Genomic DNA, 13,298 nt, shown 5'->3' with positions numbered 1-13,298 from the left:
GTACTAGTTAAAACATTATTTAAATAAGTCTACACAGGAAAATCTAGATTATAGAGATGCATAAAGTTTACAATCAGACGCAAAGGTGAACTCCGGTATCTTGGTTCCTAGCCCCTTACCCTTTCTATTAACTATTCTACCTTTTACACAAAAGTCAAACTACAAAGTGATTGACAATGCTGACTTTACAAATGTCATGATACATTATTTCTTTAACAATTTATCAGTTCTCTCAGTTTGTAGTCCAATAATTCATCACTCAATAAATATTTACTAACAACTTTCAGAATTTAGAAAAAAAGATTTTCTACACATCCAAGAAATTAGTTTCTTGGTTATTTCTGTTGACAATAATTATTAAGAGTTTAAAGATGTTAGGAAATAAGTTTAAAATGGTATTCTAAAACCTAATTAAATATCTATTTCAAAAATGACACACTAAAAAAAGTCATAACATGTTTAAGGCAAAGAATCATTTTGTAATAGTGTAAAGTTTATGAAGATTTGATAACAGATATGTACTCTTGTGTCATGTCTAGTAAAGTTTAGTTATTCCATTTATGAAATTACACTCACCCTAAGAACACCTACCACCTACCTTGGTAGCTGTTTCAGCCCCTCTGAAAAAGAAGGGGGATATTTTCTTTATTTTTCAAAAAACAAATGATAAGTTATCTCCTGATTAAGGACAACGGTCACAGGAAAAGGTTTTTAAATATTCTTATGAACTGACATTTCTAGCTAATTTTAAATCTAAAAGAACTCAAGTTTCCCATTAATTAAATAAAAAGCAGAGAACTCTCACCAAGGTAAACTAGCTGAGAAACAGGTGGCCCAAAGGCCTCTGATGTCAAGCAGTCATGAAGCTGAGAACATACCACTGGAAAGCATATAAGCTAAAATACGAGACTGACCAATAAAGAAATTAAAGGAGTTGGTGAGGAAGATACTGAATTGCATTTTAGGAATATATGTAAATTCTGCATAAATTGTCCTTTTAATAATTGCAATTTGAAAAGGTCTGGTAAACTGATAACCTAAATAAGGATCTGAGAAAAGGCACCTCGGTGGACACCTGCAAGACATGGTTAAGGTGCCCACTGCCACCTAGTGGTAGTACACCAAATACAGTAATGCTGCCACTGGGGAGAGTAAGATAATCGACTGCAAAGTAGGAACAAATATTAAAACTTCAATTTTTTATTGTGTATGTAATATATTAATGCCATACTATATGTATATTTTATAAATAAATAAATATACAAGTATTGGCAATACGTGCTGTATAATTTTGCCCTTTAATGACACTACTTAAAAAAAAAAAACCTCTCCATTTGTTTAATGAAAAAAAGTTTGGGACCACTGCACCAAAAGATTAAAACTATATAACTAAAGATTTTTAAAAAACTAATAGCAATCTCAAAGACAGAAATTTCATTTAAAGTGACTCTCTTAGTAGGAGTAATAAAATTGGGAGATACCACTGTCACATAAAGAATTTTCAAATTCTACCTATTCATGGAAATTAGGTGCTTGTTCAGAAATGTATAACTTATACGCACTGAAAAAATGAAATGTTTTTAGAAAACAGCCTTCTGTATCCATGGGTTCTGCATCCATGGATGCAACCAACCATAGATCAAAAATGTTAAAAAAAAAAAAAAAAAAAGTAGTTGCATCCATACTGAACATGTACAGACCTTTTTTTCTTGTCATTATTACCAAAACAACACAGTGTAACAACTATTCACACAGCATTTAAATTGTGTTAGGTATTATAAGTAATCTAGAGATGATTTAAAGTATATGAAGGATGTGCATAGGTTATGTGCAAATACTATGCCATTTTATACCAGGGACATGAGCATAGTGAATTTTGTTATACATGGGAATCCTGGAACCAATCCTCCATAGATACCAAGGGACAAGTATTTACATCCTTAACTTTAATTATATGATTTCTACAACATCTGTACTTAAAATCTCGGGTTACTTCCCCCAAAATTTTTAGATAGTACCACTAGAATGTCTTCCCTGTTGGCACTTACTACTGTACATGCTCACTGAACTCAAAATAATTTAATAAATTCAAAAACAGATTAAAACACTGGACACATATCAAGGAAAAATTCTAACACTACATTAAAAGTTCACAGATGAATGACTTGTGACTCAGCCACTTCTACTTCTTTTGTCTCTGCCACTTACTAGCTATGTATCTTGAGACATGTTACTTGAGACTTAACCTAAGTCTCAGCTTATCCTTCAAGATCATCTTGAGGCATAGTGGTTAAGGGGCCAGGCTCTAGAGTTAGAACATTTGAGGCTGAATCCTGCTCTGCCACTTACTAGTTATGTGACCTTGAGCAAGTTACCTATCTGTGCCTCATAGATGAGTTTACTCTTCTATAAAATGGGAGGCTGCCAAAAAGCACCTGGCAGGTAGTAAATAATCATTTAATAGTATCTGCTATTATTACTGCTATCATCATCTTCATCAGGATAACTAATATTTATTAAGCACCATAAGTACTTTGATTACCTCATTTAATCCCATAGCAGCCCTATGAAGTAAGCATTAATATTTCCATTTAAAAGAAAGTCAAAATATACAACACTTGGCACATGGTAAGCACTACTGAAGATGGTCATTTTTAAAAAAATTAATAATAAGATAAATAACCCAAAATTTAATACAGTGACATTGGGTCCATGTTCCTATGTCAGGAAAACAAATTTAAGGACAAAATCAGAAGGCAATATATAAGAAACAAACTCCAACAATCCCCAATAGTTGTCACAGATTTAGAAATTTGGGCCAGGCACAGTGGCCTCACACCTGTAATCCTAGCATTCCTGAAGGCCGAGGTGGGAGGAACCCTTGAGGTCAGGAGTTCGAGACCAGCCTAAACAAGACGGAGACCCCATCTCTACCAACTACCAAAAATAGAAAAAATAAGCTGGCCATGGTGGTGCACACCTGTAGTTCCAGCTACTCAGGGGCCTGAAGCAGTAGGATCGCTTGAGCCCAGGAGTTTGAGGTTGCAGTGATCTAGATAATGCCACTGCACTCTACCCAGGGTGACAGAGCAAGACTCTGTCTCAAAAAAAAAAAAAAGAAGAAGAAGAACAACAAAAACTTTGTGTTATGTAGTAAAGTTTTCCTTGAATAATCATTCCAAGTTCTAAGAAAAGGATTTGAGATGCTTTTAAAAAGCAGCAGCTTTATTTCTTATTATAATGAAGGTTCCTGGTGCAATGGTTCTTTACCTTCACAGTCAGGGACCCTTTTAAATGTGATGAAGGCCATGGATCCTCTTTCCAGAGAAAAGAACACAGATACTTATAACATTTAGCACATCATTTCAGGGAGAGTTTATCGAATTCAGGATGAAAACTGTTGAAGATCTTATCTTTTACATCTTGGTATTCTGCTTTTACTCTCTGGTATTAAATATTTAAAAAATGAATTCACAATACTTCAAGTGTTCATTATTAAGCTAAAGAACAGTGTTACATGGAGCTACGATTAGTTCTAAACACACTATTACAGTAAATTAAAGTATAAAATAACTATTTTGAAATAAGAAAAAAGGATAAATCTTAAAGTAGGAAATCAACAAATGTTAGACAAAATTTACTGCCTTTAGGGAAGATCTTAAAACCAGACTGTACAGTTTCCAAACTTAATCAACTGTGAATACAGAATTAAAATATAAGTATTAGTGATGTTCACCCTATGTGTTCTTCCTTTATACTATGGAAAAAAAAAAAAAAACCCAAAGAACAGTGTGTTTCCTAAGTCTCACTTATCATTAATTAATTTAAAATAAGAACACAAGAAACTATAGTATTCACTCATAGATACTAAATATTAGGTATTAATGTATGGTACATGTTTCCATAAGAATTAAACTATAATCTAAAATCTTTTTGATTAATGATTGTCAAAGAGCTTACCATTTGGGGGGTCTCGTCTTTTCTCTGTTAGAAAATAAATTAGAAAACATTATTAGACATATGTAATACACTACAAACATAAAAAACTGAATTCACTTAAACTCTTACTCCTAAATTGATGTACAGGTGATTAAGGAGAACTGACATTTGGAAGAACTGACATTTAAGCGGAGATCTAAATAAAATGAGAAAGGGGACCATATATTCAAAGGCCCTAAGTAGGGCACAGCATAAAAGAACATTATGAAGACTAGACTGGTGTGAGCAAAAGGCACAGTAAAAGGAAACAAAGTCAGAAGGAAAAGTCAGGGACTGGATCATGTGGGATCCCACAGTCTGTGGTTAAGGACTACAGATTTTATTCTGCATATGATAGGAAGCTCTTACAGGGTTTTGAATAGGGCAAGTGATATGATCTAATTTATGCTGTTAAAATTTTACTCTGGCTACTGTGTGGAAAAGAGATAATAGAAGGAATAAAGTGGCAGCATAGAGACTACTCGGGGAGCTAGAGTGGTAGCCTAGATGATAGATCATAGAGACTTGGATTAGGATGGTAGCAGCAGAGGTGGTAAGAAATAATCAGATCCAGGACATATTTTTGAAGGCACAGCCAACAGGAATCACTGATAGGATTTGTAATGGATCATGGTAAGCCTGAGTGATGAGGTAGAGCAAATACTTTTTACTGAGACAGGAAAGAATAGAAGAGGAATAGGAACAGATCTGAGCGGTGCTGGGGTTGGGGATACAGACATAGATCAAGTGTTCTGACCAGACATGTTAAGTATGAAGTCTACACTGCCACCCAACTTGAGCAGAGTCTGAAGGTCAGAGGAAAAGTCAGTACTGAAGATAACACTTTGGGAGTCATCAGCATACAGATGGTTTTCAAAGCTATGGGACTGGATAAAAGCACAAAGGGGATGAGAATACCCAGAAAACTCTAGGCACTGGAACAGACCAGAAAAATACTCAAAAGCTACAACCAATTAATTAGGTAGGAGTAAAACCAGAATGTCTATCAATTCATTGCATTCACATTCTTACATACCAGTTGTCCTCAGAACAAGACACTATTTTGGCTTTAAGAAAGTTCAAAAGTGGTTGAAGAATTTTAAATGTAATTTCCACAAATTTTCTAACATATAACTTTCTGAAATTATAAATAACTGATACAATAATTAGTTTATAAATAATCACAAACCAAAATCAATAGGATTTAACTGGTAGACAAGTTAAAAATCCTAAAAATGGGATATATAAATGTATTACTCTATCTGAAGATCTGATAAAGTAACTTTCTTAAACATTTGAAGTAAGCCAGTCCTGCCTATGTCAATAAACGTCAAGCCCCAATTTCCAAGGTGATGTTATCACTGTACCCAGGAAGGAAATACTGTTTAAATTGGTGGATGGCACAAAAATGGAAACATAATAAGATAAATATAAAAGTTCAGAGTATAATATAAATTCTAAGAAGCAACTACTTAGATTTATGACACCATCCTGGCTTGAAAGTGAAAAGAGGGTGAGGACTTGGTTGAACAATCAGAATGGGAGCTAATGGTGGGAGGCATTTGCTAGCAATATTATCAGAACAGTATTTAATCAAATTGAGGGATGTTTTAGTATCACAGTACTTAGACTACCTATGGAGTACTGTGTTCCAATCTGAATACCATATTTTGAAACAGATGTAAAAGCTATAGTGGATTCAGAGCATAGTATTTAGGATGAAAAGACTATAAACTATATCATAGGAATAGTTCAAGAAACTGGAACTGGTTAGACTAAAGAAGAGAAGAAATAAGGAGAGTAGGATAGATGGCTCCCAATACTAAGTGGTTACAGTGAGGAAAAGAAAATTGACTAATTCTTTGTTGTTCCACAAGTTGGACCCCATGTGTCCAAATTAAAGAGCGGTGACGATGGAGTTTGACTCAGCATAAAGGGCTATCCATCCAATGATGACTCAGCTGCCTCCCTAATGTTATGATCTTTCTGTTTCTGTTTCTGAAACACTTTGCCTAGAAGTTTAAGAACTGTATAAAACAAAATGCTTGTGCCAGGTGAAAGGCACCTTTAACTTGCCAATTTCAAGATCAATTATTTTATATTTTAAGAAGTATTTTTTACCCTTTTTTATATTGAAAATGTCACATTTTGATTGAAAGGAGCCCCAGAGAGCCCCTGGCCTAGCACCATAGTATGCCATTGAAATAAGCAGTGACTTATTCCTAAAGCTGTGGTTTCAATACCATAGCATTAAATCTTTTCCTAGCATGGAATCAAGTGATAAATGCCCTTGGTCCCCAAAAGTAACAAAAAATAATAGGTCCTTAATAATTCTCCTATTCACTCACAATAAGCAGAATATAGTAGTAACACGGCAATAGTGAAGCAACAATTTAGCTCATTTGATTTTCATTTTTGCCTCACCTCTCTCTTGGAAACTTACTAAAATAATAATAAAGACATACAAAAGATGAATATATGCTTTCAGATTGCTATTTTCCACGTCTGCCTTTTCTTGCTTTAGTTCCTCTTATTGAGAAAAGCACATCCTTGAATACAGTGATCTTCAAACTGGGGTAACACGTACCCCTGGAAGTAGAGAACAACTTTTCAAGGAGTGCATGGACATGGCTAGTTTTAAGAGTATCTGTTTGTCAATCTTAACTCCCATATGTTCTCTCCTAAAACTGATCTGCTTAAGATGATAATTTTAGAGATGTTCACCTTTCCTAATCATCCTCCACTTTAAAAGAGAAAAGCTTTATACACCATTATTGTTAAACAACAGTTCTACACCAATTAATTTAAAGCTCTACACTACCCTGCATAGTCTCTAATTGTTTTATATGTGTTAGAGTTGTTTCATACACTAAATTAAGTTCCTTACAGTTTTATAGTATATAGCATTAGGGACAGAATAGACATGTAATGTTTACAGATCTTGTTTGCAACTCTACTTATCTGCTTCTAAACTTGCCTAAAGTCTTTGTTGAAAAAGTATTAAATACTTTAAAATATGTAAGTTACAAATGATGATATTAAAAATATAATTTAAGAATCAGTATACATGGAATTTTATCAACAAAAATGGTTACTAGGATGGGTCCTTCAGTAAATCTGAAAAAATTAGTTCTCAATAAAAAATATCATTTCTTTTAAGGTAAGAACCATCACATTTTTTTTTTATAAAGGGCCAGATAGTAAATTTCAGGCTTTGAGGGCTATATAGTCTTTGTTGTAGCTATTCAACTGTGCTGTGGCAAAAAAGTAGCCACAAGCAATGTAAACCAATGAATATAACTGTGTTTCAATAAAACTAATTACAAAAACAGGCACTAGACCACATTTGTCCCTGGAGCTGTAGTTTGCTGTCCCATTTTAAGTAATTACTTTAAAAAAGGAAAAAAAAGGGAGGGTTACCAGATTTCCTTTGTCGCCGGCCCAACAAGTCTGTAACTGCTTTTCGGAATTTTTTTGCTTCTTCTTCATTGGCAAAATTAAGGGCAACTTGACAAGTCTGAAATATTTTCATAAAAAAGGTGAAAGAACAAAAATGCATGAATTTAGCCTTATATAACAAAAGTGATGATGACCAACAGAAGTACACTTCTGACTTTATTAGCAGACGTTAATTTATGATCTGAATAACTTCAGAAGGCAAAAAGCATGGAGAACTTAAATAAAAGACTACCAAGTTACCTATCACAGTAAACACTCAAATAATCAACTAAATACTTCATTTTCAGCAAAACTATAGTACATTTAATTTGATCTTTCAATAGGGCTCTATAAATAATTTGGATCAGAAAAGGCAAAGGAAAAATTAAACATGGCAATAAAGAAAAATATGACTTACATCTCCAGCAAAGGTATGAAAATATCCTCTAGGACTATTATATACAAAGTTATTGTATAGCTCTTGTTCCCACAATAGTTTCCCATCCTAGAAAAAAATAAAAATTAAAATAAGAACTAACAACAACAACAAAAAAACTCTAGAAAAACAAAGCAGATAGCTCATATTGAGGAACTGTTTACATATATAAATAATAACTTTTATAAACACATATATTACATATATGTATAACATAATTAGCATCAGATAATTCAATCAGTAATTTCTTAATAACAAAACAGTAAACACTAGATAACGTTTCTTTTGTAAAACCTACATATCAAGCAAGCTTAATTCAGTATGTTAAGATATAATCTCATTAGCCAAGCACTTCCAAATACAGTTACTTGGTCAAATACAACAGTTACTTGGTCAAATACGTAACCAGAGTAATTACTAGAGATCATCAATTTACGTAGAAGGAAGAGGATATTTTTATACATGCACTGATTACCAATACATAATTCATTAACAGTATTTAGACCATGTGCCATCAAATACTACAGGAATACCTCATACTCTTTTCCCCAATTTTATATTAATAGATGGAGGATGGTCAAATGTATCTTCTCTGTACTGCTCATTAACAATCTTCGAATTCTTAACTTTTACAGAGTTGCCTGATAATTAAATGCTGGTATAAAGTAGTATCAATCATGCTGCAGAAAGGGACTGATGATTAAAACACATCAATTTTAAACTATGGATAAGAGAGCCACAGATGATAGCCATATCGATCACCGTAGTATAAAAAATATATTTAACTTTAATACCAAAGGTGGCTAATTGTGAGTGTTCGTCAATGGTTATCTACAATTGGAAATAAATGATTAGAGAAACATAACCATTGCCCTATTCAGAAATGCAAGGTTCCATCTAGATCACAATTTTAAAATATGCAAAATATAATGTACACACATTATGACGACTGTAATGGAATTCCCTTCTGAGTTTTAGTAGAGTTGTATTTGTGTTCCATTTCTAAATAGTGCTTCTTATTGGTGACGAAAAACATATCAAAGTAAACCATGCTTGTGTTCTCCATCCTGCAGAATCACTACCACAACAAGCCACTGTTACTAACAGGAGCATGTCATATCTCTCAGCTGTCTTGGTATGGGGAAGTAGATATTAAGAAGCACTCATCAGCCAGGTTTGGCTGGCTCATGCCTATAATCTCTGCATTTTGGGAGGTCAAGGCAGGAGGATCATTTGAGGACAGGAGTTCAAGACCAGTCTGGGCAACATAGCAAGATCTCGTCTCTATCAAAAAAATAAATAAATTAGCCCAGCGTGGTGGCATGCACCTATACTCCCAGCTACTTGGGAGGGTGAGGTAGAGGATCCCTTGAGCCCAAAAGTTCAAGGCTGCATGCAGTGACCCATGGTCCCACCATTGTACTCTAGCCTGGGTTACAGAGAGACACCCTCTCTCTTAAAAAAAAAAAAAAAAAAAGTAAGAAGCAGTAATTTACAAAGTACAGTAACTTAAATCTCATTTAATCTTAGTGAAATAGTTGGTAACAGACCCAGATGGTCATCCCATTTTACAAATAAAGTAGCTGAGGCCAGAGATGTAAAAACATTCAACTATGATCTGTCTGATGACATTAGTACACGAAAATTCAAAGGCAGTTTTAGTGTTTGGTAATTAAAATCCCATTACACTTATTGCCACATATAAATATTAACCATGGAAACTTATCTACAGAAAGAATTTAAAAGAACTAATGAAGACTTCACCTTAGCAAAATGATAATTACTTTTACAACAACTATAAGAGATGAATATCTAAGAAAGGGCATCTAATCTATGACAATATGATTTATGATTGGGAGTAAGGGATATAAAGCTGTAAAAATCTGAATATAACCTATTATGAGAAACAACATAAGAAAAAATGGGTAGCAAATATATTTTTATAAATATTGTATAATGCTTTAAACCTGGGCTAAATAACAGTACACACCAAGCTAACATATTCTTTTGTTGTTCCCTGAAAGGACTATGTATGCTATTCTATAATGGACAAGATGGAACAGAGGATCATTAGTAAAAGAGAGAATGTGGAGAAAGCCCAAGGCCTAAAGGCATCATTTTTTTTAAAAATGAGCTTTAATATGTAGCAGCAGTGGGAAGATAAAATAGGAAACCATTCAAGTTCTGGGTTAGGACATAGTCCCATTGGGTCACATGTCCATACTTTAATATCTAAAACCAAGCTTCATCCTTCTAATATTATTTTAATTTAAAATTACATACAGGATAAATAAATCTATAATAAATTATAATTGAGGCAGAAAACCTAATCGCCTACAGTTTAAATTGAAAGCAAAACAAAACTCACCTTAATGTCAAATATTCTTAAAAAATAAGATCTCTGTGGATTGTCCTTAACAAGACAAGCAACACCACTGCATTTCTTTGACCACATACAGTTCCGATCTGCTGCATATAACTGTACTACTGCTGAAGACATAGTCTGCAAAATATAAAATTTATAACCATTACATTCAAAATAATACTCAGATGACCACAGCCCCTGCTGATATCTTGACTGCAACCACCCAGCTAAGCTGCTCCTGAATTCATGACCCACAGAAACAAAAAGATAATAAACATTAATTGGTATCTTAAGCTACTACTTTTTGAAGTAATTTCTTATGCAGTAATTAATAATACAATAACTATATTCCAATCCAAGCAATTTGTGACTTCAAATCCTGTATTCTTGCTCCTGTATATAGTTTCCCAGTAAAGTGAACCATTTAAGCAATGAAATAGTAGTATTGGTAAAGACTGACTTCTATAAAGCAGCTAATCACTTTAGTGTAAGTAAAACTTGAAAGCAAGATTTATGGTTACTAACTATAGCGCCATACACTTTCAATATATTATCACCCTGGAAGGTAGATTATCATCTACCTTCTTTTTTAAAAATGGCAAAAGTGAGAGGAAAAAAGATTTTAAGTTATTTGCACAAGTGGCCACACAGTTTGAAAGCTATACTGATATGAAAAATGATTTAAGTGACTACTGTCTTGATTTTACCCAGGGTAGTACCTAGAGAACCCTTTCAAATGCACAGGAGAGAAGCTAACTCATTACATGCACCTTAGGGCATTAGGGTTTTCCAGTACACCACTGCTGCCAACTTCCTCAAGACTGTATCATCAAACAATGGAAACTTCCAGTTTAGTCTAAATTAAATTTCTATTATATTATAACCTTAGAATATAACTATTTAATCTTAGTTTCTGTAAAAGTGATACACACATTTACTGATAATAGCACTTACAAAACCTCTGAAAGCAAAAATCATGTTTCCTGATCTAGTAACCTCATGCCTAAACTAGAAATCAAGGAAATAATTTAGAAGTTAAAATATCTGTATTTTAATGAAAATATAAAAATATTTCATATGGACATATATTAATTAAGGTTTTTAAAATAGGAAGAAGAGAAATAACTAAAAATAGGAACTAAGTAATTATGGTACCTTAGTTCAATGGAATTTGGGCTTTGTAATAAAAAATAGATGACATTAAGATTTGGAGATACGCAGATTTAGGTTTACTTAGCTATGCCCGAGGACTGCCTCCTTTGGTAAGGATTCTAAACAAGTATTATATGTACAAACCTTCTGTAACAATACTAAAGTCAGAAATGTAAGATCAAAAAAAGTTCATAAAGATTTGCCCAGATAACAGTGTTCAATGTACGTTTTTACCTTTACAGACTAAATTCATCTTTAAATTTTGCACAGTCATGAGGACACAAAGAAGTAGGAAAATTTCCACAAGAAGAGCCATTAAAAATTATGAAAACTTAGAAACATGAAAAATGTGTATATTGGGACACTGAGTTTCAAAGAGGGGACTGAAGAACATAGGTACACCTTTGGCCTGCTCAAAACATGCCTGTATTTTTCTGCAAGTGTACAATCTCAGGATGACAGTACCATAGGCTTCCTGCCCCTAGCACTGAAAACTTCAGAAAAATGGATTTTGCATACATTACCCAAAGGTATCAAATACCAGGCTGAAAAATTAAAAATCAAGTGAGAAAATTTGTTTTCTAAGGAGAATTCATATAAATTAAAGCCTTTTTAGAGCATATTACTGTCAAAATGCAATCATTTCTTAAAAGAACAATTAGAAAACTAGATATGCCAAGATGAAGATCTAAAAATCTCCCTACTTTACTTTTTAACTAGAAAACAAGTAATTGCTTATGAACAAAAAAATCTGTTCTTTAATAGAGTCTGAAATTTCATTATGAAAATCCCCTTGCCAAAGTACCAAATGTTAATGTTGTAATACATCGTGTGGATACATACGTGAACTTACAAAAAACAAAACAAAAAAATCCTAAATTAAAAATCCACATTTATATAAACTTAAATTCTTAAAACATCTGCTTAAGAAATAGTCATTTAACAATGCTACAATTTCCCACACACACATGGTTTAGCATTATAAACTTTATTCTAAAACTGAAAACCTAACTATTGATAAGCAATTTTCCGTAGCTGGATTTTTAAAAATTTGCTACAATCTTATCTAAGTGTATCTATTTCACTTTTTTCTTTAAACTGGCAAAGTCTGAAAATGACATACCATAGCACCTTGTAAAGCCTTTTCTGATTAATTCAGAATTATAAGAATAGCTTGCACACATTTAATACAGTATATAAATGCTAGACAATATTAAACAGTAACTATCCCTTAAACTCTAGATTGACAGTGGCTTAATTAAGTTTTTAAAAACATTCCTTCCATTCTTTTAAATTAATAACAGCTAATCAACTCCATTACTTCTTGTCTTTCAAAATTAAGAAGATATTAATGAAAAACAACCTAAGAACACATGCCCAGGAAGGGAAATCTATTTCTTATTAGCTCAATAACGTTAAGGTTAAAATTTGTTAATTAAAAGAAAAAAAAGTACTGTATCAACTTTTGTAGAAATAGAACTTATCGTATCTTATGTATTCCTGATATTTCACTACTGAGTAACTGCAGTAACACATTCACCCTCACAACTTTGATTGTCAAGGGCAGAAATAAGATAGGGGATGTATTCTGGGAAAATGAATTCCCTCCCATTGTCCTTCAGCAGGGCACTTCCACCTCTCTTGGATTAGTTAACTTTGCACCAGTCAAGAAGTATTTCCCAGATTCCTAAGGTTGAAATGACTGCTTTTTTGTCACATTTCTAGAGTACTTTTTTGTGTATCTTCTGTTACTGTTCTTCATCAATCCTATTCTAAAATAGAATAACTTTTTTATTGATTTCTTACTCATTAAACAAACTGCAATTCCCTCAAGCACTTAAAATAGTTTTGTAAGCCTATACTTTCACTCCACCTATACGTTGTCCCCAAATAAACATTTGTTAAACTGAAAATTGCATGTTCTGATTT

The 13,298-nt window shown here is 33.1% G+C and overlaps 1 protein-coding gene across 1 annotated transcript in view; it reads right to left on the bottom strand.

Moving 5' to 3' along the window:
* The window catches only part of WASL (WASP like actin nucleation promoting factor), a 63,669-nt gene that overhangs the window by 22,433 nt on the left and 27,938 nt on the right, over positions 1-13,298 (bottom strand). The window contains exons 2-5 of the mRNA XM_045565382.1: positions 10,221-10,355; positions 7,835-7,921; positions 7,399-7,495; positions 3,961-3,984 (exon numbers count right to left, since the gene is read on the bottom strand). Of these exons, the coding sequence (XP_045421338.1) occupies positions 3,961-3,984; positions 7,399-7,495; positions 7,835-7,921; positions 10,221-10,355 (343 nt within the window). The remainder of the gene's footprint in view (positions 1-3,960; positions 3,985-7,398; positions 7,496-7,834; positions 7,922-10,220; positions 10,356-13,298) is intronic.

This window comes from Lemur catta, chromosome 11 (genome assembly GCF_020740605.2).
Source record: "Lemur catta isolate mLemCat1 chromosome 11, mLemCat1.pri, whole genome shotgun sequence".
NCBI lineage: Eukaryota > Metazoa > Chordata > Mammalia > Primates > Lemuridae > Lemur > Lemur catta.
The sequence above is the reverse complement of the archived record's forward strand: the minus strand, read 5'-3'. Positions and strand labels throughout refer to the sequence as shown.